At 50.8% G+C, this 22,372-nt stretch overlaps 1 protein-coding gene across 8 annotated transcripts in view; it reads right to left on the bottom strand.

The window, feature by feature from the left end:
* Nucleotides 1-138: 138 nt before the first annotated feature.
* Nucleotides 139-22,372, bottom strand: part of frya (furry homolog a (Drosophila)) — a 30,938-nt gene continuing 8,704 nt past the window's right edge. For 3 of the 8 annotated variants that reach the window (XM_085916025.1, XM_085916026.1, XM_085916023.1), the window contains 59 exons: nucleotides 20,635-20,834; nucleotides 20,399-20,452; nucleotides 19,403-19,545; nucleotides 19,236-19,326; nucleotides 18,820-18,899; nucleotides 18,659-18,739; nucleotides 17,886-18,054; nucleotides 17,685-17,777; nucleotides 17,484-17,582; nucleotides 17,309-17,410; nucleotides 17,144-17,247; nucleotides 16,953-17,061; nucleotides 16,792-16,878; nucleotides 16,542-16,713; nucleotides 16,337-16,469; nucleotides 16,150-16,257; nucleotides 15,792-16,047; nucleotides 15,518-15,700; nucleotides 15,349-15,444; nucleotides 15,035-15,282; nucleotides 14,710-14,899; nucleotides 14,483-14,610; nucleotides 14,278-14,335; nucleotides 13,963-14,054; nucleotides 13,700-13,872; nucleotides 13,340-13,500; nucleotides 13,158-13,268; nucleotides 12,882-13,036; nucleotides 12,614-12,713; nucleotides 12,360-12,531; nucleotides 12,035-12,288; nucleotides 11,597-11,743; nucleotides 11,298-11,472; nucleotides 11,147-11,234; nucleotides 10,966-11,048; nucleotides 10,670-10,820; nucleotides 10,499-10,602; nucleotides 10,188-10,373; nucleotides 9,271-9,460; nucleotides 8,737-9,109; nucleotides 8,332-8,426; nucleotides 7,634-8,226; nucleotides 7,449-7,546; nucleotides 7,200-7,370; nucleotides 6,990-7,130; nucleotides 6,593-6,763; nucleotides 5,945-6,115; nucleotides 5,416-5,490; nucleotides 5,172-5,342; nucleotides 4,581-4,769; nucleotides 4,278-4,424; nucleotides 3,346-3,482; nucleotides 3,063-3,273; nucleotides 2,834-2,983; nucleotides 2,677-2,775; nucleotides 2,523-2,591; nucleotides 1,816-1,926; nucleotides 1,499-1,686; nucleotides 139-1,428 (listed from right to left, as the gene is read on the bottom strand). In XM_085916025.1, the coding sequence (XP_085772151.1) occupies nucleotides 1,170-1,428; nucleotides 1,499-1,686; nucleotides 1,816-1,926; nucleotides 2,523-2,591; nucleotides 2,677-2,775; nucleotides 2,834-2,983; nucleotides 3,063-3,273; nucleotides 3,346-3,482; nucleotides 4,278-4,424; nucleotides 4,581-4,769; nucleotides 5,172-5,342; nucleotides 5,416-5,490; nucleotides 5,945-6,115; nucleotides 6,593-6,763; nucleotides 6,990-7,130; nucleotides 7,200-7,370; nucleotides 7,449-7,546; nucleotides 7,634-8,226; nucleotides 8,332-8,426; nucleotides 8,737-9,109; nucleotides 9,271-9,460; nucleotides 10,188-10,373; nucleotides 10,499-10,602; nucleotides 10,670-10,820; nucleotides 10,966-11,048; nucleotides 11,147-11,234; nucleotides 11,298-11,472; nucleotides 11,597-11,743; nucleotides 12,035-12,288; nucleotides 12,360-12,531; nucleotides 12,614-12,713; nucleotides 12,882-13,036; nucleotides 13,158-13,268; nucleotides 13,340-13,500; nucleotides 13,700-13,872; nucleotides 13,963-14,054; nucleotides 14,278-14,335; nucleotides 14,483-14,610; nucleotides 14,710-14,899; nucleotides 15,035-15,282; nucleotides 15,349-15,444; nucleotides 15,518-15,700; nucleotides 15,792-16,047; nucleotides 16,150-16,257; nucleotides 16,337-16,469; nucleotides 16,542-16,713; nucleotides 16,792-16,878; nucleotides 16,953-17,061; nucleotides 17,144-17,247; nucleotides 17,309-17,410; nucleotides 17,484-17,582; nucleotides 17,685-17,777; nucleotides 17,886-18,054; nucleotides 18,659-18,739; nucleotides 18,820-18,899; nucleotides 19,236-19,326; nucleotides 19,403-19,545; nucleotides 20,399-20,452; nucleotides 20,635-20,834 (8,945 nt within the window). In that variant the 3' untranslated portion in view covers nucleotides 139-1,169. Of the gene's footprint in view, nucleotides 1,429-1,498; nucleotides 1,687-1,815; nucleotides 1,927-2,522; nucleotides 2,592-2,676; nucleotides 2,776-2,833; nucleotides 2,984-3,062; nucleotides 3,274-3,345; nucleotides 3,483-4,277; nucleotides 4,425-4,580; nucleotides 4,770-5,171; nucleotides 5,343-5,415; nucleotides 5,491-5,944; nucleotides 6,116-6,592; nucleotides 6,764-6,989; nucleotides 7,131-7,199; nucleotides 7,371-7,448; nucleotides 7,547-7,633; nucleotides 8,227-8,331; nucleotides 8,427-8,736; nucleotides 9,110-9,270; nucleotides 9,461-10,187; nucleotides 10,374-10,498; nucleotides 10,603-10,669; nucleotides 10,821-10,965; nucleotides 11,049-11,146; nucleotides 11,235-11,297; nucleotides 11,473-11,596; nucleotides 11,744-12,034; nucleotides 12,289-12,359; nucleotides 12,532-12,613; nucleotides 12,714-12,881; nucleotides 13,037-13,157; nucleotides 13,269-13,339; nucleotides 13,501-13,699; nucleotides 13,873-13,962; nucleotides 14,055-14,277; nucleotides 14,336-14,482; nucleotides 14,611-14,709; nucleotides 14,900-15,034; nucleotides 15,283-15,348; nucleotides 15,445-15,517; nucleotides 15,701-15,791; nucleotides 16,048-16,149; nucleotides 16,258-16,336; nucleotides 16,470-16,541; nucleotides 16,714-16,791; nucleotides 16,879-16,952; nucleotides 17,062-17,143; nucleotides 17,248-17,308; nucleotides 17,411-17,483; nucleotides 17,583-17,684; nucleotides 17,778-17,885; nucleotides 18,055-18,658; nucleotides 18,740-18,819; nucleotides 18,900-19,235; nucleotides 19,327-19,402; nucleotides 19,546-20,398; nucleotides 20,453-20,634; nucleotides 20,835-20,930; nucleotides 21,758-22,372 lie in introns of those variants that run through there. The other 5 variants (XM_085916024.1, XM_085916030.1, XM_085916029.1 and 2 more) reach the window with 4 other exon arrangements.

The following is a 22,372-nucleotide window of genomic DNA, read 5'->3' on the forward strand; positions in this document are numbered from 1 at the left end:
TTTTCACAAATAAGAATATGAATAACTCAAAGAAAAGAATCATTCAATTACGCCCTCTTTGCATTATTTCATCAGTATCATTATCCAATTAGGTAATTCAGATTTTCTCATCCCACAAACGGACAATATTTGACAAAGTACATTTGATATTTTTTTATTGTGACATAAAGTATACACACCATTTTCAGTTCATGACAAAGACTATTTACAAAATCCAACTACCAGTGCTACTACATCTTTAAAAATATCTCCTCTACTCTCTCTAGTTTTGCAAATCACATTGCAAATTGATAAAAATAGACTCAATAAAGTTCCAAAGGCGCTATGTACAGTTATGCATTGAAAATAAATTTGTTCATTAACAGACTAAGATTTGCAAGTGTGTGTGACAGGCTCGAAAAATAACGTTCGGGTTCCTTAAATATAAATAATTGTCATTTGCTAAAAAGCTATTCCGCATACAAAACACGGTATTATTTTTTTTGGGGAGTACTCATAGTGTTACAGTAGATCTGCAGCATTTCAAAGTAGTTTGACGGCAGTCGATTGAAATTGGCGTCCGAAATCGTCATCTAAAATGTCTGCCCCCACCCACCACACACACACAGTCACTCACGTGCACACACACACACTACTAAGTAACACATCCTCCTTTCTTGATTACATTTCCCTCTCAAATACATTCTTTACTGCCCAGTAAAAAAATCCACGTGTGTGGAAGATGATTGCACAATTCCCTTTAAGATGAATTGCAAAGCTTTGGTATGTTATTTCCATTTAGCGTGCGTGCGGCTGTGCGTCTGGAAAGTATTTAGCGCCTTGCCAAGACCAAAGGGGAAAAGATTTCAGACCGTAATTGCTGTTGAAGGTGCATCAAAGAGTCTTGAGCAAAGACTGTTGGTATTTATGAACGTTTATGGACTGTATGCATTTTAAAATGAATGAATGAATGAATATCATATTGGGATCTTGCGTCATTTAACAATACGTTTGCAAACAAATTCCCCCTAAAAACCCGTTTGGAATTTTGAGGGGGAAAAGGGAACTGATTGATTGTATTTTGGAAAAAGGCCGTAACTAATTTGTGCGAATACTTTCCGGACGCACTTGCCTGTGAATGGCGTGTTGGCAGTGCAAGAAAAGCTGGCGAGCGAGCGAGCGCGTGGCGGTCACAGGGTGGAGCCCGACACTTTGGCGTCGGGTAGGAAGGCGACGGCGGGCCGGTCGCCCCGCGTCCGGCTCATCAGGTCGCGCATCTCGCCGTTGAGCTCGGTCAGCTGGGCCGAGACGTCGCTCAGGTCCCGCTTGCAGCCCACCAGCGCCAACGTGCCCGTGCGGCCCAGCGTCTGGTGGCGGAAGTAAATGTTGAGCAGCGTCTGGATCTCGTCTTCCGAGGGGCCGCCGAAAATGTCTTTGGGCCAAGATGTTCTGGAATCAAAAAGATTCGAGTTGAAGGCCGAGCTGTAGTTTTGCTTTGCTCGGCTTTTCTGCGCCTCACCTGCACTCCCGAATGTAGCAAATGGCCGAGCCAAAGCCGTCGTTCTTGAGAACTTCCAGGATGGCCTGCACGGCCGCCTCGGCCGTGCTGAAGTCGGACGGCTCGCCGCACGCTCTTTGGTCATCTTCCACCCATGCCGCTTTGAGGTTGCTCCTCAAGTCGCTCAGCTCTTGGGACATGTTGCTTAGCTACAAGGTTAATGTGGTTGTAAAGTTGTCAATCATGTCATTCTAAAACTTGAGCACAAAAGGTGCAGCAACACGTGAGGACAGACGAGCGCATTTCCATGATTTGAACGTGACGAGTGGTGTACCTACTTTGGGATGGGAGCTGACTGCGTAGACCTGCTCAACCAGCTTGGTGTACGACTGAAACAGCAGTAAGAGTTGGAAGTGGAGTTTGTAGAGTCTCTGACACAGCTCCAGTTGCTGAACACAAACATAAAAAAACAACATTATTGTCAGGCGTCATTTTCATATTCTGCTTTTCTAGGCGTCACTAGTTCTGCAACTAAAACAAGCAAACCCAATCTGAAGCCCTCAAATTTGAAATGATGACTAAGAGAGAGAAAAAAAAAAAAAAAAGGTCCGGTCCAACTTACGGCGAGAGATTCCATTTGCTACAAAGCAAGCATGTCGCAGGACAGAAACACAGCAGTGAGCAAGAAAAAGAGAATCAAAGGAGGGCCAGCGTGCAAGTGGCTTTGCATTTGTACAAATCAGGAAAGATCGTTTGCTGCCAGGTGAAAATGTGAAAATGGGGGGGGGGGGGGGGCACTCACAGAGCTACGGTGTCGCCGTTCTGGCAAGGCACAAAGGACAGCGGGAGAGCTTGGTTAGTTTGAGAGAGGGGGGGGGAAAGTCACACAAGAGACTTTCTCATCTCATCAGCATGTGGTGTTTTGTTGTTTTCACTTGCTAAGCGAGTGGGCGGGAGCCATCTGGAAGGCACCTTGCCGCCTTTTGGATTGTTCCCAGACATGATGAGAAGGTCTCAAGAGAAGGACTTGAACGTCTTTTGTTACCTTTTGCTCCCGTGCGCCGGCCGTGCTGTCGGGACTTTGGGGAAAGGCGGCCTTACAGCTGCTCAGCCACTTGGAGAACCAGAAGGTGAAATGGTTGATTGCCACACCTCAAGAGCTGCAACTTTTCTTTTTTTTTTTCTTCAGCCGTCCTTACCGTGACAGTGGCTTCCTTTTTACTGTTGTACGTATCCAGATACTCTTGCAGCTCCAGCACGCTGAATTTCATTTTCTCCAGGAGTCCGTAAGACATGACCTGCGGGGGGCGGCGTTCGTTGAAAACGGAAACGTTCAATTCGGGCCGGATGACTCACCGTGTCGGCGTCGATAAGCAACAAGGGGCACTCGGCGCAGGTGGTCAGCATTTCAGACGACCTGAGGAACTTTGCTCCGAGTCCTTTCAGGCCGTCGTTGAGGTAACTCACAGCGTCGCAGGTGAGCGAGCTGAATTTGCTCTGGATGCTCTGCCGTGGAGGAGACGCATTCCATCTTAGAATCACTTTGCACCAACACTGAGGAGCCATCCGGCCTTTGACGGCATACCTGGAAGAGGCAGCAGAAGACGTGGAAGGTGTAGACGGCGCAGGAGCCGTCCGAGTCGGACGCCAGCTGGCTGAGGTGAGCGCGCCAGGCTTCCTCGGCGTCGTCGCACGCCGCCGGCTGGAACGCCGCCAGGATGGCGGAGAAGAAGGGCGAGGGGGGCGGCGAAGAGTCCGACTCCGGCGTGCCGTCGTCTCCCTCCTCCTCTGCGAGGCTGAAGGGCCGAGAGTTTAGTCGGCGTGAATGAATTTGAAGTCGAGAAAAATCTTCAGATGAAGAAACATACCTGGGCAAGCAGCCGTGGATGTCTTTGTAGAAAGGGTGCGTGACTTCCAAAGCGTCGCCACAGTCAAAGTCGGGAGGGAGGCAGCTGATGGAGAGCGACGCGTCCTCCTCGTTTGTTTCTTCATCTGCTTGTGAAAACTGTGGGAGACGTTTTTTTTTATTTTTTTAACACGTGTCGGCCACACGCAGCAAAATGTGAATACAGTGAACCCTCGCCAATTTGCGGTTCGCCAAAAAGAAATCCCCAAAAAGTTCTCAATGTGAATGGTACGACACATTTGAGCGGCGTGACGCCAATCGAGCAAGTACAACGTGTGACACGGAAATCATTCACGTCGGGGTTGAGGGTTCACTGCATCCAACAATGAGATGCACAACTGTCGCATCACCACTCGGTGGTGCTAAGTAGTTCCACTAACCTTTTCAGGGACACTCCTTGAGGTTTTTGTGGCGCCAATTCAACAGATTTTGAGCCTTTAATGCCAGCGCGGCATCTTTTTCTTTTTCATTTCGGGGGCCGGCAATGTGTAAACCTTTTTGTAGTTCCCGCATGCCCAAAGAAGAGTTTTTAGTTGCTGCTTATGCCCCCGCCCCCCTGCCCGCACATTGAAGCAGTAGGTATACACATTGCCTTTGATAGCGGACCAACACCTCCTTAAGATCCCACAATCAATCATTTTTACCAGTAAATGAAGCGTTACGATCAAGGCAGCTTTGCAAGTTCATTCCCTCCTAGCATGCAAAAAGAAAGGGAAACACAAACGAGAGGAAATGTCTGAGGAGAACGTCTGAGAAGAACCCAAAGTGTAGAAAACAAGCCAAATACAAAGAGCGTGGCGATTACTTGGCAAAATTGGTAAAAAATTCTAGAAAGGAAGAGCGGTAGGAGGTGTTAGTCCCCAGAATCTCAGACACCCTGAAGCCCTTATTCACCCGCGGTTTCGAGTCCTTCGGCAGCTGGAGCTCAAAAGAGGGATTTTTGCCGCCGGGTGGCGTGGAGTTGCCCGGCGTGCTGTTACAAAAGGAGGGAGAATCCATCTTTTGGATCTCCGTGGTTGGGGGGAGACTGGCGGCGGCGGCCTGAGAAAAGAGACAAGTTGGAGACGAGATGAAAATGGACGCTCAACCTCAAACGTTTGGCCAGAGAGCGTCACATTCCTCAAGTGCGTCAAAGCGGGTCGGACTGACCGCTGAGCTGGCACCGACAAAGCTGCCCTTTGCTTGAAAATGACGTACCTGGGCGGGCGAGAGGGACTCCTCCTCGGAGAAGTCGTCCGAGTCGTCCTCGCCGGCGAGGACGCGGCTCAGGCTGGGCGTGCTGCCCGACAGTTGGCTCTCCTCCAGGGCGCCGCCCGGGCCGCTCCGGTCCAGGCTGTCGGCCGAGTGGCGACGCACGCCCCAGTTGAAATTGTCCACCGTCTCACCCTGCGGCAAAAAAAAGCCACGCTGATATGGAGGCCACGTTAGGGTAACGTTAGGGTGCTCCTTTGAATTTGTTTGATGACACACATGTAGGACTTATCCTCGTTTTCAACACACGTGCAAGTTTGTTTGTTCAAACATGAATTAGTCATCACAAGTGGCGGGTTGGTGGCATGCACACACAACAAAAACAGCAGCGCAACTTACCAGCAACTCCTGATAGCACACAAAAACAGAAAAATACAACATTACAACTCACTGAAATAATAAATCATTTCTGTAGAAATTGTACGTGAACGGCAAACTGAATGCGGATGCTCAGAAGGTGAGCCGGTGGCAACGTGTGCGCTTTGCCAACGTTTGAAAAGAAGAAAGAAAAAAAAAACTCGTTCACGACCGACTCACCTCTCCGTCTTCGAGCTCCACATCCAGGAAGTCAAAGTCCCGGAAGACTCGAAACTGCTGCTCCGAGGCGGTGTCGTCCGTCGCGTCGGCTTCTCGGGTTCCGTCTTCGGATGACGCCGGGCTGGGACGGTGCTCGGCGAGGTCCAGCTCGCCGCAGCTGGAGAAAATCACCTGCCACCGATCCAAAAGAGAAAAAAGTTAACGACGTGGACGAGACGATGGGAGCGTTACCTCGTAGCTTTACCGAAGTGTTTTTTGTGAGCCCCACTTTCTGCCCGCACAAAGACAAAACATGGACAAGTTTCTCTCTGGTTCTTTTCTGCAGAGACAAAAACAGGAGAAACTGTTTTCTCAAACAGACAACTCGACATGATCACATCTGGGAAAAAGATAAACCGTCAATTACAAGCACTTGGGAAATTTCTTCAAATCATAATGTATTTGTATACTATTTTTATTGATTATATTTATATATAGGATATATTTGTATATTATAATTATATTGTATTTTTTGTTCATAGCTATTGACCTACTGCCAATTTATAGCTGTGGCCGTGCGCCAATTTCCTGGAGGTGGCAGTAATGCCTGGAAGTGTTAACAATGAAAAGAAAAAAAAATGCTGGGGAAGAATGTGCACTAAAATGACCGTTTTTTTCCTCAGCCCATCCCGAACACCTTTTATCGAACATGAGCTTATAAAAACAGCTATGCGAAAGAAAAAGCCAGAAAAGGTTCCAGCCTTGAGAAAGTCAACTCAATTGAGCATAATGACCTGGGAAGATTGAGGCCTCTTCCAGCTGACCGGCACCAGGACGTTGTTGGACGTGGAGCCCAGAGAGCTGGATGAGGAGGAGGTGCTGCGCGTCACCGCCGCGATTCCACTCTTGCCGTCGCGACCCGGGGAGGAGCGCGGGTCGTCGTGGCGCCGACCAATCACGGGCGTCTGACACAAAGGCGCTCGCGTAAGTACGGGAGATAAAAAGTCCGCTGGGCACTGGAGTCAAAGAATGTTCTTGCGGTCTCAGTGCTGCGTATGCGCACACACTGTTGGCGAGGAATCCCACACAAAAGACAGGCAGTCATGATGTGACATCACTTCCTACCATTCATGCGCTACACAAATAGCTCTGTTTTCAGTTCCCACACACACGCACGCACGTCATTGCCCTTTTTTTTTTTCCACGCACGCTGCGGCCTATTTATGATGTTTACCTTTTCAGCTAGGATAATCTCAAGGGGTTGGGTCGAGGGGAACGTAAGGAAAAGGGTGGGGGTAAAATGTTTCCACTTTTTTTTAAAGAATTTCAGCACCATTTGACACGAGCAACACCCGGCGCACCCTGGAATAATGCTCGTTAGAGGGACAGGTTTTCCGCGTGTGAAAAGAAAAGAAAGATTGCGTAAGAAGAAGGTCGTTCACCTCGGATATGTCAAAGTGGAAATCCAACGTTTTCCCAGGCAAGGCCTTGGAGGAGCGCTCCCACACGCGGCTGATGTCCTCGTAGGAGAGGTCGCCGGAAGGCTGCGCCAGACTGGCCGAGCGACTCACCACCAGCTTGAGGATGTTGAGCGCTTCCCTCCAGTGGGCCGTCTGCACACGGGCGCATACATCATCGCGCTTGGCTGGTGTCATTTCACAGAGTCTATTTTTAAAGACGGGGGCGTTCTGGGAAGCCCGGGCCAGACCGCGATGGCTCTCCGCAGGAGTTCGGGCGTGTCTACAAATGTACTGCGCTGACACCAGATGACCTTTTGGATTGCAAGCTCATCCATCCACAGATCATTTTGGGCTACGGAGGTGGCGGCGAGGGTCTTACCTGAGCAAATTTCTCGATTGTCCTGAGCACTTCCATGTTGAAAGGTTTGGCTTGAATGCCACTCAGGTCCATGTGACTCAGCAGACTGTAGATGATTTGTAAAATGGTCTGCTGCATACCGGGGAGACCTTTCTCCAGCAACTGTGGGGCAACAACAATTTTCAAGAAGAAGCCACTTGGGCCGACGACAACCACGACGAACGGGCAAACCTCCGCCATGTACGTGACCAGGCTGAGCGCGATGTCCGAGAAGGCCTCGTGCAGGTACCTGCACACCACGTTGACCCAGGAGAAGCAGTTGCGGGTGTACGAGCGGGTCTTGTAAAGAGTCATGACGTGGGCCAGGTTGGAGAGCTTGTCGTTCTTCTCCTCCAGGCACACCTACATACAAACAGAGAGTATGAGAGCAACAAAGTGCAAAAGCGGCCCGCTGCGTCCAGAGGAGATGATGCACAAAACCTGTGCGATCCTTTCGGCGACTTCCTGACAGAAGAGCGTGGGGCCGTCGAAATTCTGCACAAGGTGCGGGAGCAGGCAGAGGACGTTCAGGGGGAAACCTAAAGGGGAAAACAAAGACTTGGACTTTTCGGAGCTCTCGGATCCCCCCGTCGACGGAGAGCCACGGACGGGTGCGCCTGAGGTACCGATAGCTTGCGAGGTGTCCACCACGGACACCCGCGAAACGGGCGTGAGCTGCCAGAAGAGCTTGAGCGTGAGGTCGACGGTGGTAGCCGACGTGAAGCCCTTGAGCAGCAGCTGCTGGAGCCCCGTGAAGCTGCTCCACTTCAGCTGCTCCTGTAGCTTCTCCAGTCTGTCGCGGTTCTCCCGCTTCTCCAGCGACATGTGGCCCAAGAGCTTGTCCAGCAGCCTCAGCGACATCTGGTACTCAAACTCAAAGTCGGACTCCATCAGCGACACGGCCGCCCAGAAGACGGTGGCCAGCAGGTTGCCGGGGTGGTTGACGTTGGCCGGGTCCGACACGTTGTCCTTGGACGACGGCGGGCTGCGGGTTTTGCCCGCCGGGAGCTGCTGCTCGCACGCTTGGATGCGGTCCAGTGTGGCGCTGCGAGGCGGGTCCGACCACCGGTCCGACCACCTGTCCGCTTCGCCGAACTTCTTCGGCACGGAGGAGCTCCTCTGATGTCGGCTGCGCTCTTCCCCGCGGATGTTGAGCTGGCCCGTGCTCTTCCTGTTGGACATCAGGTTCAGCGTGGTGAGGAGATCCGGAGATGAGGCTCTGGAATCAAAGGTCGCCTTAATGACCAACTTGTGCGTGTACTGTCCCGCATTTGGTTTCATCACATAATTTGGTGTCCCACATCCGTAACGTCAGCCAACAAACCTGGTCAAGATGGCCACCAGCTCGTTATTCTTGAGGCACTCGGCCAGGTTGTCCACCACAGACTCCAGCGTGAGTAAAACTTCCATCACGTAGCCCTGCAAGATGAGAAGAAGACGCTTGTACTTTTGATGCCTCCAAAACAATGACAGATTATTTTAAAGAAAGACCTAAATCAGCCATGATTAATTTACAATATATCTATTTTTTTATATAATATACATATATAATATATAAATTATAATCATAAATAATATAAATTAAATGTAAATTATATTACATTTATATTACATAATTTATACATATAATAAAATAATTTCCCTACAATTATTACTATTACTATTTTTCTATTCTACCAATTTCTAGTTTCTGCTCGCCCGGCCGACAGTGTTTTATGCACACGCTGACCTGCACCTCCTCTCCGTGTTCCCCGACGACCTCCACCAGCCGGGAGAGCAAGTCGGAGACGGCGTGCGCGTAGACGGGCTGGCGCAGTGCTCGGAACACTTGGAAGGAGCGTCCGGCGTAGTGACGTGAGGAACTGCACAGGGCCGTGTGCAGGGCCAAGTCGCTCAGCTGCCGCTCCAGCTGAGAGTCTGCAGCGGGGTCGGAATACATCCAAATGACGAATCGAACATGAGGGCGCCTCTGCGCGCGAGGCTTACCGGGTTCTTTGAGCACGGACACGACGTGGCGCAAGAGGTTGGTCAGCTGGACTGTACTTTTGGAAAGGTGATTCTTGGGTGAGATGTCTTCGTGGCACCACAGCGGTCCGCATGCTCTGCGAAACAACAGGCAACTTGCAGTCTCCACCACTAGATGGTGCTGAATTTATATGCTTATGAGCTCCAGGGAAGGATTTTTTCTTCTTCTTCTTCTTTTAAATACAGCACATTTGTCAGCCAGACGTTTACACGTGCATTTAATGGTCGTCAGTGGTACCTGGTGGTTAAAAACTCAATGAGCTTGCCGGTCTTCTCGTCGGCATCGGCGGGGGCCGCCGGCTCGTCCGAGATCTCGGGCAGGTTGCCGGCGCTCTCCCCCAGGCTCAGACTGGACGACGTGGAGGAGGAACTCAAGCCGGAGTCCGGCACGGGAGACGCCGGAGCCTCCCTCAGAAAGTCCAAAGCTCCTGAGGCACAACAGAGGAAATGGCGCACTGATAGGATCTGTCAAACTGCACGCACAGTACATTTGCCGGCTGGGGAAGGAAGGGGAAGCTGGGTAATGATGTAATTATGCACTACCGTGCTGTGTTATTGTATCAAACATCTACTTTTAGCAACATAAACACTCTGGAAAATTGACGTCAAGAAAAAAGTAGTGGGAAATGAGTCTGTGACTGTAAATGTTTTTTTAAATATTTGTATTCCGCTTTAAAACAATCTCTCAAAAAATAGAATTCACAATTCTATTTTGGGATCTCCTGCCAGACTGTACAAAATAACCAAATGCTATAAGTCAACATGAATAGACAGACGTGCATTTGGTACATCTTGGACTTTGGGGATGCCATCTTGAAATGTTATGTCTTATGTCTATGTTGATTCTCGTAAGGGCATTTTATGGAATCTGCTCCACTACAAGTACAGTGTGCCACCTCGGGGGGAAAAAAAGGCCCTTGTAGGAGCCCGCGTAGCCAAAGCAGCACATTGGAGCTTTGACAGATGGCTCCACTTGGGGCAAGCGGGTAAAAATAGACACATGGAATGCTTTAATCAAGAACTTTGAAGTCCCCAGTGCTCCATATTGCTTTTGGAACCCACGCCAAAAATGCTCTCGTCAGATAAGAGACTTATCTACAAGCATCCTGACAGGAATGTAAGCCATTTGACTTTTTTTTTTCCCCCCTCTCTTACCTGATGCCATGAACTCGGGCTGAAAAGCGGGCTGGCGAGTGAGGGTCTTGGCCCCGTTGAGCCGGCGCGTCCGTAACAGCACCGAGGCGACGGCCTGGAAGTTGCGGCGGCAGGACAGCGCGATGAGCAGGTGGAGGAGGAGATGCTTGCAGTGCTCATGTACTTCCGGACGGTAGTGGTCCATGCCTGAGGTTGAGAGGAAAGCCACATTACAACTGACGCACAACTTAAACTTCACGCAATATCACACGAGTTATTTGAAACATTTGGTTAGGGTTTCTAAACAGGGCAGCAAACGATAGAATCCGTACCCAAAAATAAGGCGTGCAGCAGCAACGGGAGGTGCAAGGCCCAGTCTTCCCTCACGCTGTGGTCCACCACCATCTCTGTCATGAAGATGACTGCTATGTTACACCTGAGGGAAAGGAAAAAAAAATGGCTACCTCACGCAGGAACTTTAATCTGGACCTCACTGTACAGACCTGTGTAGAGGTCCTCTCGGGGTGAGCGTCTCGGGCAAGAAGTCCACCAGAGGAGCCCAGCAACCCCCGTTGAGAGGCATGGGGAGAGGATGGGGATGGTTGCTTTCAACCACGGCCATTAACCAGTCAGCATAAGGAGGCAGGGGTTCACCTGTGGAGAGACAATGGCATCAAAACAAAAAGATTCACCCTCCCACCCACCGTACTTCTGCATTATCAATGACACCACGCTCGTTCCTCTCTTTTCATCCTTCCGGCCTGCTCTCGCCAGACGGTGATGGAATTATTGCACTTACATTTGTCTTCATCGTACGATCCTCCCGAGCTGTTGCTGTAGCGAGATTCCAGGCGATGGTGAGCTTGCATGGCATGGCTGAGCCTGATGACGGCGAGACATCATTTTCTTCAGCACGATTTATTTTTGAGCATCACATCAAGATGATTGGGCCGCATTTGTCTCCACGTTTGCCATTTCACCTCTCTTCGTTGTCCTTTGACTTGCGTTCGTCAGTATCCGTGAAGCTCTCCTGTCCTGCCACCACAGTATTGGTACTGGATGTGGTTCCTGCGCCAAAGAGTCCAAAGGTAAAAGCGTTTGCTTCGCCTCGGTCAGGTGTTTTGCCAGTACCTGACGCTGTGTTGCCGACGGGGGGCTTGCTGGTGGCGGCGAAGCGATAAAACGGCGGGCTGTCGCAGTGCTGCACCACGGGGTTGACCGGGTCCGTCTGCTGCAACTCCAAAACCAACTCTTGCATGGTTTGCATGGTGTTGTTTCGACAGAGGTAGATCACCACCTTCTTGATCTGAGCACACAGAGGGTGATGATTATCAGAGAAAACAACATGTTAAGATCAAAGCAGAAAGACCCCATCAATCAGACTTCTCAAAATGGATGTACATGATGTAAATAAATAGGATTTGTCTTACGAAGGGCAGGAGGGAGGTGTCGCTGCTGACGCCGCATAGGCTGATGAGAAACTGCAACGCCGTTCGCAGGTTGTGACTCCACTTTTCGTTGCACACCAAAGCATTCCATGCATTTTCCATTTCGGATCCTGGCAAGTCATCTCCATACTGCCCAAACGGAATTTAAAAAAATAATTAAAAAATCAACGCTGTCGCTTGGTCTGAGCCAAGTGTTGGTGGACTTTTGTTTGAGTGTATCTGTAGATTTTTTTTTCAACCCTACTACTTGCTTCTTTAACCTAAATCTTTTTAGTTAGCCATCTCAAACCTAGCTTGGCTGCAGTTTTATTAATCCGGTCTTCCTGAATGGCAACTTTTCAGGCATTACGTTTGGATCTGGAATGTATCACCCACGATAAACGGGGGGAGTCTGTTATGACAACCGCAAGATGAATGTACCTTGGCGGTCATGTACATGAGGTTGTTGAGCACCATGGACGTGGCTTGCAAGGAGCCCCAGCCGCTGCCGCTCAGATGTTGCCGGGCGGAGACGCGCTCTCTCGTAAAGGTGTCGTAGGCGGAGGAAGACGGCGCGGAGGTCGGGGGCGGCTGGACAACATCTACCAGCTCGATGTTGCTGAGCCAGGGCAGGAGATAAGTCAGCATGATCTGTCTCCCGTTGGGGTGGGTCGTCGGGAACCTCTGGCTAACCTCTGGAGCAAACACATAAATATATCATCAGGGGAACAGAGCGAAGCTGCGGGGCAAAGACTTTCTACGCCACCTGAAAAAAGAGGGAGCGTGAGTTCGGGGTACATTCTGGCCAAGTGGCCGGAGAGCTGAGGGAGGGAGAGGCTGTAGAGGGGCGGCAACGGCGCGTGAGTGCCGTGAAGGACGCCGTTGGGTTTCCGCCCCGCCAACTTCTTGGAGTACACGAGCAGCCTCGCCTCGAGAATCTGCTCCAAAACGGGAGAAGGAGAAAGGATGTGAGTGCGTTAAGCAATCGTTCAGCTGAGAACTTGCGTGTGTTTAGCGCACCTGCATCAGTTGCATGGATATCTCATTAAGCTCTCTGTCGGCGTCAGACGCCTTGAAGAGAACGAGATTGAGCAGCGGCACCATATCGCTTGGGTAGTTTCTGCAAGTCATTCAAATGTCACTTTTTACAAGCAGATCATCCTTTTTTTTCACAATTCAAAAGCCTTTCCAGACATAAACGCTTTTGTCATAATACACCAAACCAACAAGAATAATTGGACACATTTGTAGATGAGTGTGATCACAAATAATGTGCTTTGCTTTGTACCTGCTGCCGCACACCGCCGCGATGGCTTTGAAGCAACCCGAGGCCAGCCGGTAGGAGCCCGTGTAGCAGCGATCCACGGCCCAGTTGAACAGGTTGACCTGCTCGGCGTTGAGCTCCAGGAGCAGGATGACCACCTCGCATCCCAGCTGGTGGACCTGAGTCCAGAGGAGAGACGTGTCACTCGTTGAACATTTGCCTCCAACAATTTCCTAGGCTGCCACTGCTGTGCTGGGCTTGGGTACAAAACTTTTGAAGTCAAGTAAAGGAAATGTGTACCCGCTGATCCTGGCAGGCTAGGATGTTGTCCAGCCACTTGTAGAGATAGCCGTCCGGGGAGAGGCCCACGTTGTCGAAGACCGGGCCGCAGCACAACACGGCAGACATGGCCTGCGAGGACCCCGAAAAATAGTCAGCCCGTGTTTGTGAGAGTGAAACAAACAAAAAAATCGAGTTTTGACCTTCAAGGCGCAGTATTGGTAGCGCGTGATCTGGTGATTCCTGTCACTGTAGCGCTCCAAGGGAGTGAACATGATGCTGAAGGGCCCCGCCCACTGACTGAAGAGGATGAAGAGATGATGTCGGAGGCTCTGCTGCGGAAACAGGAAGCGCCTGTAGTGCACTGAAGAGGAGGGAAACAAGACGAGACTTATTTGTCGTCTCTTTTCATTAGCAGAGTGTTTCAGCATCCGAAACACGTAAGCGCAAAAATGTCATCAAGTTGAATCACTGCTTCTATTTTTACCAGGCTTGTTTTTGTCACCATGTCTACTTTCACTTTCATACAAAGCCAGAGGGGAAATGAAAATGTTGCAGACTACCTGGCACACTCTGTATGAGGTTGGCCACCATGGCGCTGAAGTGAATTCGAATGTCCTTGAGGATCTCGGCGTCTTTGTCGTTCTCGGCTTCCAGGAGCGTCCGCGTCAGGTCCACGTACTCCAGGAAGAGGGCGCCCAGGGCCAGAGTGTCGCGCTCAAGAGCCCCGTTTGTACTAAGTATGGCAAGAAAAAAAAAAAAAAAGAAAATCCATCTTTGCCACTTGTGTTTTTGTGATTCTGAGCCATGAGGGAGGGACAGCAACCTGTCACTGATGACGCCCGCGTCTGCCAGCAGCTCAAAGATGCGCAACAGTTGAAGTCGCAGAAGGTCCCGGCGCTCACGCCGCTTCTTGTTCTATACAAATAATCGGGGGGACCTTTAGGTTCCAGCTGAATCATTTGTTGTTATTGAAATGAATTCAAATGCCAATAATCCATCCCTGTCCCCCAAAATAAAATCGTTCAAGTATGAAAAGTGTGATAAACAGAAAATAAAGCTGCCTTGACTTGAGTTAACAAGATAGAAATATGTATAGTGGTGTTTTTAGTTGGCTCTGCTGGAAATCAAAGGAACCAACCTCAGGTCTTCTTTCCAGTGCTTCCTTCATGAGCGGATGCAGCTCCTCCACAAGTTCCCTGAGGCCAGACAGACAACATCAGTCAGGCTGTCAATCAAACAGCTCCTACCAACTGCAATTAACCTTAAAAAAAATCTATTTTTAGAAACCTGCTGTGCTGACTCAGCACCTCCCCGCTGCTGTCCAAAGGGGATCTGCGACTTACCTGAAGGCCAGGGAGTTGGTGCGCCCAAAGCCCAGAACTAACGCCTCGGTCAGCTCCGCGCTCTCCGACCGCATGAGGGGAACCAACTGCTTGAGGAGCCAAGCCACGGACGGGCAGCCTGGGATGACCTGAGCCATTAAACGAGGTTTGATTTTCCGCTCATATAGCCCGGTCCCTGTTCCGGTCCACGTAACCGATCCCTCCGCATCTGAGTGGTATTCTCTTACCTTGTCGCAGCCGGCGGCGCTGTCGGGCGTGGTCGCGGCCATCTCGGATGTCGACGCTCTCAGGTGACCGGCGCTCATGACGCTGGGCTTGGCCACCCCGAAGCAAAGGATCAAGTAGTTCCTCCACAGGGTCACGTAGTTGTCCGCGCTGCCCGAGGTGCTGCCGGTCTTTTTGGCGTTTGCCGGGTTACTGGAAATTCATTGATGAGTTTGATATCAGATAGCCGCAGTCCGATAAAACAATCGGGGAAGCATCTCAAGCGGCTTGCCGTCTCAGCACTCAAATCGACACGTCCTGTGTACATAAAGACGATTGAAGTCTCACTTGGGATCGATCAGCGGCATGAGCATCTGCGTCCGAGCGAAGGCGTAGGGCCAAGCGTAGCCCAGGGCGGCGGGGCAATGCTTGGGCAGGTGCTCCTGGCGCAGCAGGCTGTACAGGCACAGCACCCAGGGCTCCTTCACCGATTGCGCCAAAATCCACACGTGCGACGGGCTGCCGATGTCGTAGTGGCTGCTGACCAGCCGGGCGTTCCACTCGGCGAGCCACTGGAGGTCCGCCTGGGGGCCGGCCTGGAGAAGAAATGCACGTTGATCAAGAAAAAAATGATAGCACAGTGCCTCATTTGAAAGCCTCACCCAACTTACCGCATCAGGGACGACAACGTTGACGAAGCTGTCGACGATGACGGGGCCCAGCTGGTCCATGACCTCGATGACCGGTTTATCGTCGTCCTGCGGGAGACAACGGGAGGCTCAGAACCGGACGGCAAAGCACGCTCCGTCGCCTCGCCGCCTCCGACCTCACCTCAGACTGCCCGAGCGCGGCGAAGAGTCCGCGGATCTCCTTGAGGACGGCGACGGCGAGCCTTCGAGTGCTGAGCTGGCAGGAGCAGAGCAGCACGAGGGCCAGACCCTCCACGGCGTGCAACACGGCGGCGTGGGGGCCGCGCTCGGCCGCCGACTTCACGTTGGAGCTCGTCTGCGCCGGCTTACGGATGACAAAAACAACCACCAGTCACGAGTCAAGTCATAGAAATACTGTGACACTGATTAGCGAAACGCAGCGAAGATTTACGCACCTCGGCAGTGTGCGTCTTCGCCGCGTCGTAGCTCCTCCCCGCCGCCGCCACCGTCACTTTCCAATGGGCGAGCAGCTGGAGCAGCAACTTGAGCGAGGCGTCCAACAGCCCCCGCTGGCTGTCGTGGACCTCGCGCAGCACGAAGCCGGCCAAGCCGAACAGCACGTCGTCCCGCCAGTCCGAGAAGTCCACCAATAGACTTTGCAAAGAGTTCTGAGCGATGAGTCGGAGCTCGTCGTCCATGTGGATCGTCAGTCTAGCGGATGAAGAAAAGACATTTTTTAGAGACCTACGACACGACGGGACTGACTGAGTTAAAAAAAAAAAAACGTAGCACATAGCATGTGAATCATCTCACCGGGAGAGTAGGTCTATGAGCTCCGTCTTGGACATCCCGTCGGGCATCAAGCGAGGAATGGCTGCCACGCACGTCCTGAACAGATCAATCTTGGCCTTCCTTTCACCCCTGCAACACATTTGGTGGACATTTAAATGGAGCATCAAAGTAAGTCTCATAAATCTATGTATAATTTGTCAGTCCGTACGTGATCATGTCCTCGGGCTCTTTGTTGAACATCTGAGCGTTGGTCATCATCATGCAGCGTCCCACCTCCTTATCCAGGTGTCTCAGGATGTTGTCAAAGGCCTTTCGCACGGGGTAGTAATACTGGGACATGCCTGAGATAAATTGAAAAGAAACCGTTGATTTGCTTTCCAAATTGTCAGTGAGCCCACAAAAGACTCGCTCACCAATGACTTTGGCTTCCTCCACCGTGAGCGTTTTGCTCAGGTAGGTCTTCTTCACTCGCAGCGTGTTCCCTGAAGGTAAAGTGCAACCGGTGTTGGGCATGGGAGGCTCGCCGTCCTTCTGCTGAAGTCGGTCGGCCACCACCAGGAAGGTTCTCAGACCGATATTCATTCTCTACGCACACGAGATGATTTGTTAGTTCACAGCCGGCCGTTTTTTTATGCGCCATCAAGCGTGTGCTTGCGTGCGTACCTCCGGATTAAGACTGAAGGCTTTTGCGGGTTTCCCCACACACAGGAGATCAAAAATAATTTCTTTCATGGCAAAATCAAGTCTTTCCTGTCACGAAATAAAAGATAGGGTTAACGGGATACTGGGGTCACCGTCGGACAGGTGTGCATGTGTGTGCTCACCTGTGCGATAAACTGGATGATTTTGACAAAGATGTTGAGAGGCATGTCTCTCGGCACCACGCTGCGGGATCCTTTGGGGAAAAGGGTGCTCACGATGGTGTTGAGGCGACTGCGGACGGAGGAGAAAAAAAAAAAAAAAAAGCGCTGTAAATCGCTGTAACGTTAAACACCTCGGTAACCATGACGCTCACCCTTGCGTGGCGGTGTTGCTCTCGCACTTGATCCTGATCATGTAGACCCACAGCAAGCGATAGAGAGACTCCAGCGCCACGCGAGCCATCTTGGGGTCTCGACTCTGCGAGGCAACGGCAGTGTGGAGAACGGCCTTCCGCCGATTGCGACACGGCGGACGTTACCTTGAGATTGGAGAGGCAATTGTTGAGGAAGATGTGCCACCTGTTGAGGAAGAACTGCTTCTGGCTGACGCACAGCAGGCAGGTCACCAGCGGGTAAAAAGCCTGCGTGCGGTGAAGCAAATTGTGAGTTCCACCGGTAGACGCCCAATGGTGTCACCCACCGCCGTCAACTCACCAACGAATGCTTCTTTCTGGCCGACAGCTCGAGGCTTGTGTCGTACAAGCTGTCCACAAAGTTCCTCAGGCAGGGAACGTTCACCTCGTTCTTCACCGCCTGCGACAAGGACGAATGTTTTTTGTTTTGTTTTCCACCAGAGCGACTCCTTCGAAATCAACTCGACGGCGTCGGTCTAAGTAAAGGAGGGAAATCGCTTACTGCCGCAACAGGAACCAAAATTTCAACAAAGAGCCCAGCCAGGGCATGCTTGATGTCCTTGTCCTTAACCTCCAGGAAGTATCGGGCGCATTCCTGCAAAAAACACATTTATAACATTGAACTTGAGGGACTTTATGGTTCAGGGTGGCTTTGGGTTCAAGTGGCAAATGTCCAGGCAGCTCGTGCGACATCTCCTTTTACCTGCATGAACTGGAAGGAAGCTTCAAAATCCTCAACGGGGTACATCTTAATTCGAAAGAACTTCAGCCCCATGATGAGGCTAATGGTACTCTGGACCACGTATGGACTCTGCTCTTTCTGCCGCAGCTCCTTCAGCTCCGTCATGAACTTCTTCTTCACGGCGGGAAACCTGAGGACAGACGACAGGCCGACATTTCCGTTGTAAGTGAGCGCCGTGGTACAAATCGCCACTTCCTGGGTGACTTAAAAGCATGGCACCACCCCAGGGAGACTCTTGGTGCTATTTGAGGAAGTGTGCCTTCTAAAAATATCACCCCGCCCCCTCCTTGTCGACGGGGAGTCTGCTCTGTAAAGATGACCTCTCAAATTGAGCCAGAGAGGGCATTCTTTAGGCGGACTATTTATAGACAGCCGCTAAGGACTCATATGAGCGCCACTCGCGACGGCACGCTAGTGACAAAATTCTGCAACTTGTCTTTGTGAGAATCAATTAATCGTGACACGCAAGGAAACGTGGTATCAGGAACAACATTGAATTCTTGGCCGTTTGGGGTTCATGAAATGTTCTTGAGCGGCTCAACTCTGGCTCTATTTTAAGAGCTTTGTTCCGTACTGGGGTGATCTGAAAACAGCAACTGGACACACACGGATTTCCAGCCCTAGTTTGGTGCGAGGGAGTAAACCGTCCAAAGATGAGAGGTCCGGACGCACGTTCCAGTCCCCTGATCCGGAGCCGCCGTGGCACAGAACGCCACAAAGGCGAACGCACTCACTTGGACTGAGCCAGTACTCCGACGACCTCGGCGTAGAGGTCGGCCACGGTGTGCATGTTGCCAGTGTTGGGACCGTGATATCTGTCCAAGGAAGAAAAGAAAATCGAGTTAAGCCAAAGTGGCCGGCCGCCAAACATTCAAGGAAAAGTCAAAGGCTTTACCCTTCTTTGTAGCGAAAGTGCTTAAAGGCTAAGGTGATGATCTCGTTGACCGAGCCGTCGAGTACCGGGTGCAGCGGCATCTGGGGAGTCATCGAGAAAATACAACGGAAAAAAAAAAATGGTTGACATCATTAAGATGTGGTAAATAATCATACAATCTTCTTTGAATACTTTGCATTATTGTCATTGTAAAAGCAGACTTGAGCTCCCTAGCTAACAGCTGATCGTAGCTCAAGCTAAAAATGCTAGAACCTTTGGCATGGTTAACCAGATTTGGATTTTGCTCAATGTGGCAACAAATTGTTCCTTTATCCAAATTGTGCGTTGAGTTGAACTTGTAGCCCAGACAAAATAAAATGCTAATGTTGCCAACGTTTAAGCCGATGACCGTGCGTGTATTCGTACGTGAACGTCACCTGCTTCAGCACTTCTATGAGCGCGAGGGAGAAGATGAAGTCGATTGCCAAATCCCTCCTTTCAAGTAAATAATCCCTCTGCTGCTCATCGCTGGAAGAGACAGGGACGGGCATTGACCACGAGCTCACGGCGCAGCACGCAGCTCGGTGTCACGTCTCAAACCGACTTTCTGGACTTGGCCGCGTTGGCTCTGGGCCGGTACTCGCGCAGCTCCTCCTCCAGGCCGTTTTGCCGTTTGTACCAGTCGAAGAGCGTGCGCAGGATGGAGGGAAGGCAGTACTCGGCCAAGGAGCTCATGGTGCTTATCAACTGCGGCGAGAAGACACGTACACCCGTCAGAGATAGCCATCGGCCAGCGCCTTCCTGACTTGAATGGAAGATAATCAGCAGAACAACATGAGGAAGAATTCTTGCTTGCTTGTCTTAATGACATGAAGTCGTCAGACACAGCAATGATCCAAAACCCTTTGGATGAGCTGTGGGCCCCAAAACGTTCACACACAGGCCCAATGCAAACTTGATGATTTGTGAACGAGGGCTTGAGTGTTTGGATTACAAGCATAGGGTGAGCTAACTTAAGAAGGTGCCCGTAAGCGTCAGCTTTAGGCGGGAGGCCCGGGGGAAAGGAAGGAACGGGCGGGTCCAGAGCGCACAGGAAGGGAGGGAAGAACACAAGCCAGGCCTTCATTCAGCACCGGGCCTGCCTGGAGAAGAATCTGGGCTCTGTGCACAAATTGGGCTTCGCGCAGCAGCACAAAGGCGGCGCTGTGGCCCGCCGTCAAAGGAGGCTCTCTGCACAAGCGCACGGCGGACGGGCACACCCACGCCGACACGCCTCCGACCGGCGCCGGGGCTCAAGGTAAACGCGCCTCGCCCGCCGCTGGCTCACAAACAGTTTTTGTTGGGATGCGGCCCAATGAGCCTTTTTAGGTATCAGCCCAAATGCGAGGCCGAGCTTTAAAGGGCACACGCAGCGTGACGGAAGAGGGGAAAAACAAAAACAAAAAAAAAGGCCAGATTAAAACATTTGTCGTGGCCCACCTTAATGGTTTAAACCACGAAGGTCCAATTCAAGGCCTGGCAATATTTTTAGGTCGCCATTTTGTTGGTTTTAAAGAAATAAATGGATGTCACAAGGCAAAATGATTGAACCAGTGCTTACTTGGTCAAACTGAGGATCTTCACCTCTCTGAAGAGACTTTGTCAACGGCTTTTCCTGTTAAATAAAAGAAAAGGTTTATTGTCTGAAACTGAAAGTATACCACAAAAGTATCATTGAATTCAAAGTGTGCATCACGTGGTTTGTTTTTTTTACCCTGTGCTGTACATTTGTTTAGTTTGGAGGCATCTCACATGAAGATGCTGGAGATTTATGAGGGCGGCGGTCAGATGACTCACCAGCGGCTCCGCCATTATGACGCGGATCTTGCGCTCCGACACGGTGGCGAAGGCGGAGAAGAGGCTCTTCAGCACGTACTCTCCCGGTTTGCTCTCCGGGTCCACGCTGATGGGCACGGAGATGGTCGGGCCCTTCTCCCCTTGAGAACTGCAGACCGGAGGGAGGGGCGGCTTGTTGTAGCCATTGCCCACGGGCGAGGCTGAAGAGACAACACATCGAGAAGGCCAATGACGATTTAAGGCGCTCTCACTTTGTGCGAGTTTGGAACATTTAATTCTGTGATTCTTTCGCCTACCACTAGAGGGAGCCTGCATGCCACGAGCGCACGCCGATTATAGGGAATTCAGTGCCCATCTGACAAAGTGTTTCACAAACTTCATTGAACCAAGGGCACGTGTTTTCCGTTTGAAAGATCTCTAGGCACGTCATCAAACAAAAAGGTCACAAAAAGACAAAATAATGATCTCACAAAGACAAACACAATGATGATGAGCCACAGGAAGTCGCGACTTCTTCTGTTGTCTTCTGGTGGAAGACCATTTGGCATTAAATGATTCAGCTTTGGGAGACACAAAAAGTCTCTGCGGGATGGACTTGCTTACCAAAGGTTTTAAGGATTTCTAAAAAGATGACTATTTGATGAATAAGAAGAGACAGTGCAAAGTAGGGGGCTAGTAGCTAATGAGAGTTGAGAGGTCGACCCCAAAAATGGACATTCCCAGCGTGGGGAACATTCCTGACGCACGCTGACCAAAGGCCAGCGACTTTTACTTTCCTACGGCGACGCCGTGCAAGGAAATGAACGCCTCATGGGCACCAGCTGCTGTTTTCATTTCCTACCAAAGTGACGTGAGAGGGCAGCCAAAGATCTCACGCATGTGACCGACGGTATCGTGTTACGATGGCGACCGACGCCTTTGATTACGTCGAAAACAATAACAAGAGCTAACATACAAGTTACCCCGAATGAAAGCTGATACAAGAGCTGCGACAACTCATCTAAATATTACTCTTGGATATGAGTACAGCAAAGACGTGTCAATTGCTTCTTTGGTCACTTGACACAAGCCATGGCATTTATTCAAATTGATCACATCTGAAAAATTGTTTGTGTTTTATCAATGGGGATAAAGAATATACGCCTTATTTTGGTGATTATTATTTGCAGTTTCTTTTAAACAAAGCAATTTTCTTCCATTGTTTTGGACTGTCACAATTTCCAAAACCTGCATTTCTTTTTTTTGGGTTGGTCCATCACTGAGTCATAATGCTAACAAATGTCAAAAACTGCTTTCTTCACACGTCTTCTGGCAGTGTTCTTCTGGTCACGCATGGCGTGGTGCTTATGGAAGAATGAGCAGCATGCGCGACCTCTGTCGGCACCTACCCAGGCCCTTGATGAAGCTGATGACGCTGGCCTTGCTCCAGCACACGGCCGTCGCGTCCATGGTGGGCGAGCCGAGATCCAGGGTGGTAGCCCCCCCTAAAAAAGTCTCCTCCTAGGGAAACCTGCCAATGTCCATGTCCCGTGTGTACTTCCGGATAGTTCCCATGGTAGGTTTGGGGACAGACTGGGCAGTAGAGCGCACAAAACTCATGTGTCGCTCTCCTTCCCCGAGGGTCTGAGTTTGGCTTCCCCCTCTCGTCTTGTGACCAGCCCGCGCCGCCTTCCAGGAGTGAAGGTCAAGCGGGAATTTTTAGCCCTGGCAAAGCGTGGCTATGCTACGCCGGCATAGC

The sequence above is a fragment of the Syngnathus leptorhynchus genome, chromosome 7 (assembly GCF_054491065.1).
Source record: "Syngnathus leptorhynchus isolate UIUO chromosome 7, UIUO_Slep, whole genome shotgun sequence".
Taxonomy (NCBI): Eukaryota; Metazoa; Chordata; class Actinopteri; order Syngnathiformes; family Syngnathidae; genus Syngnathus; species Syngnathus leptorhynchus.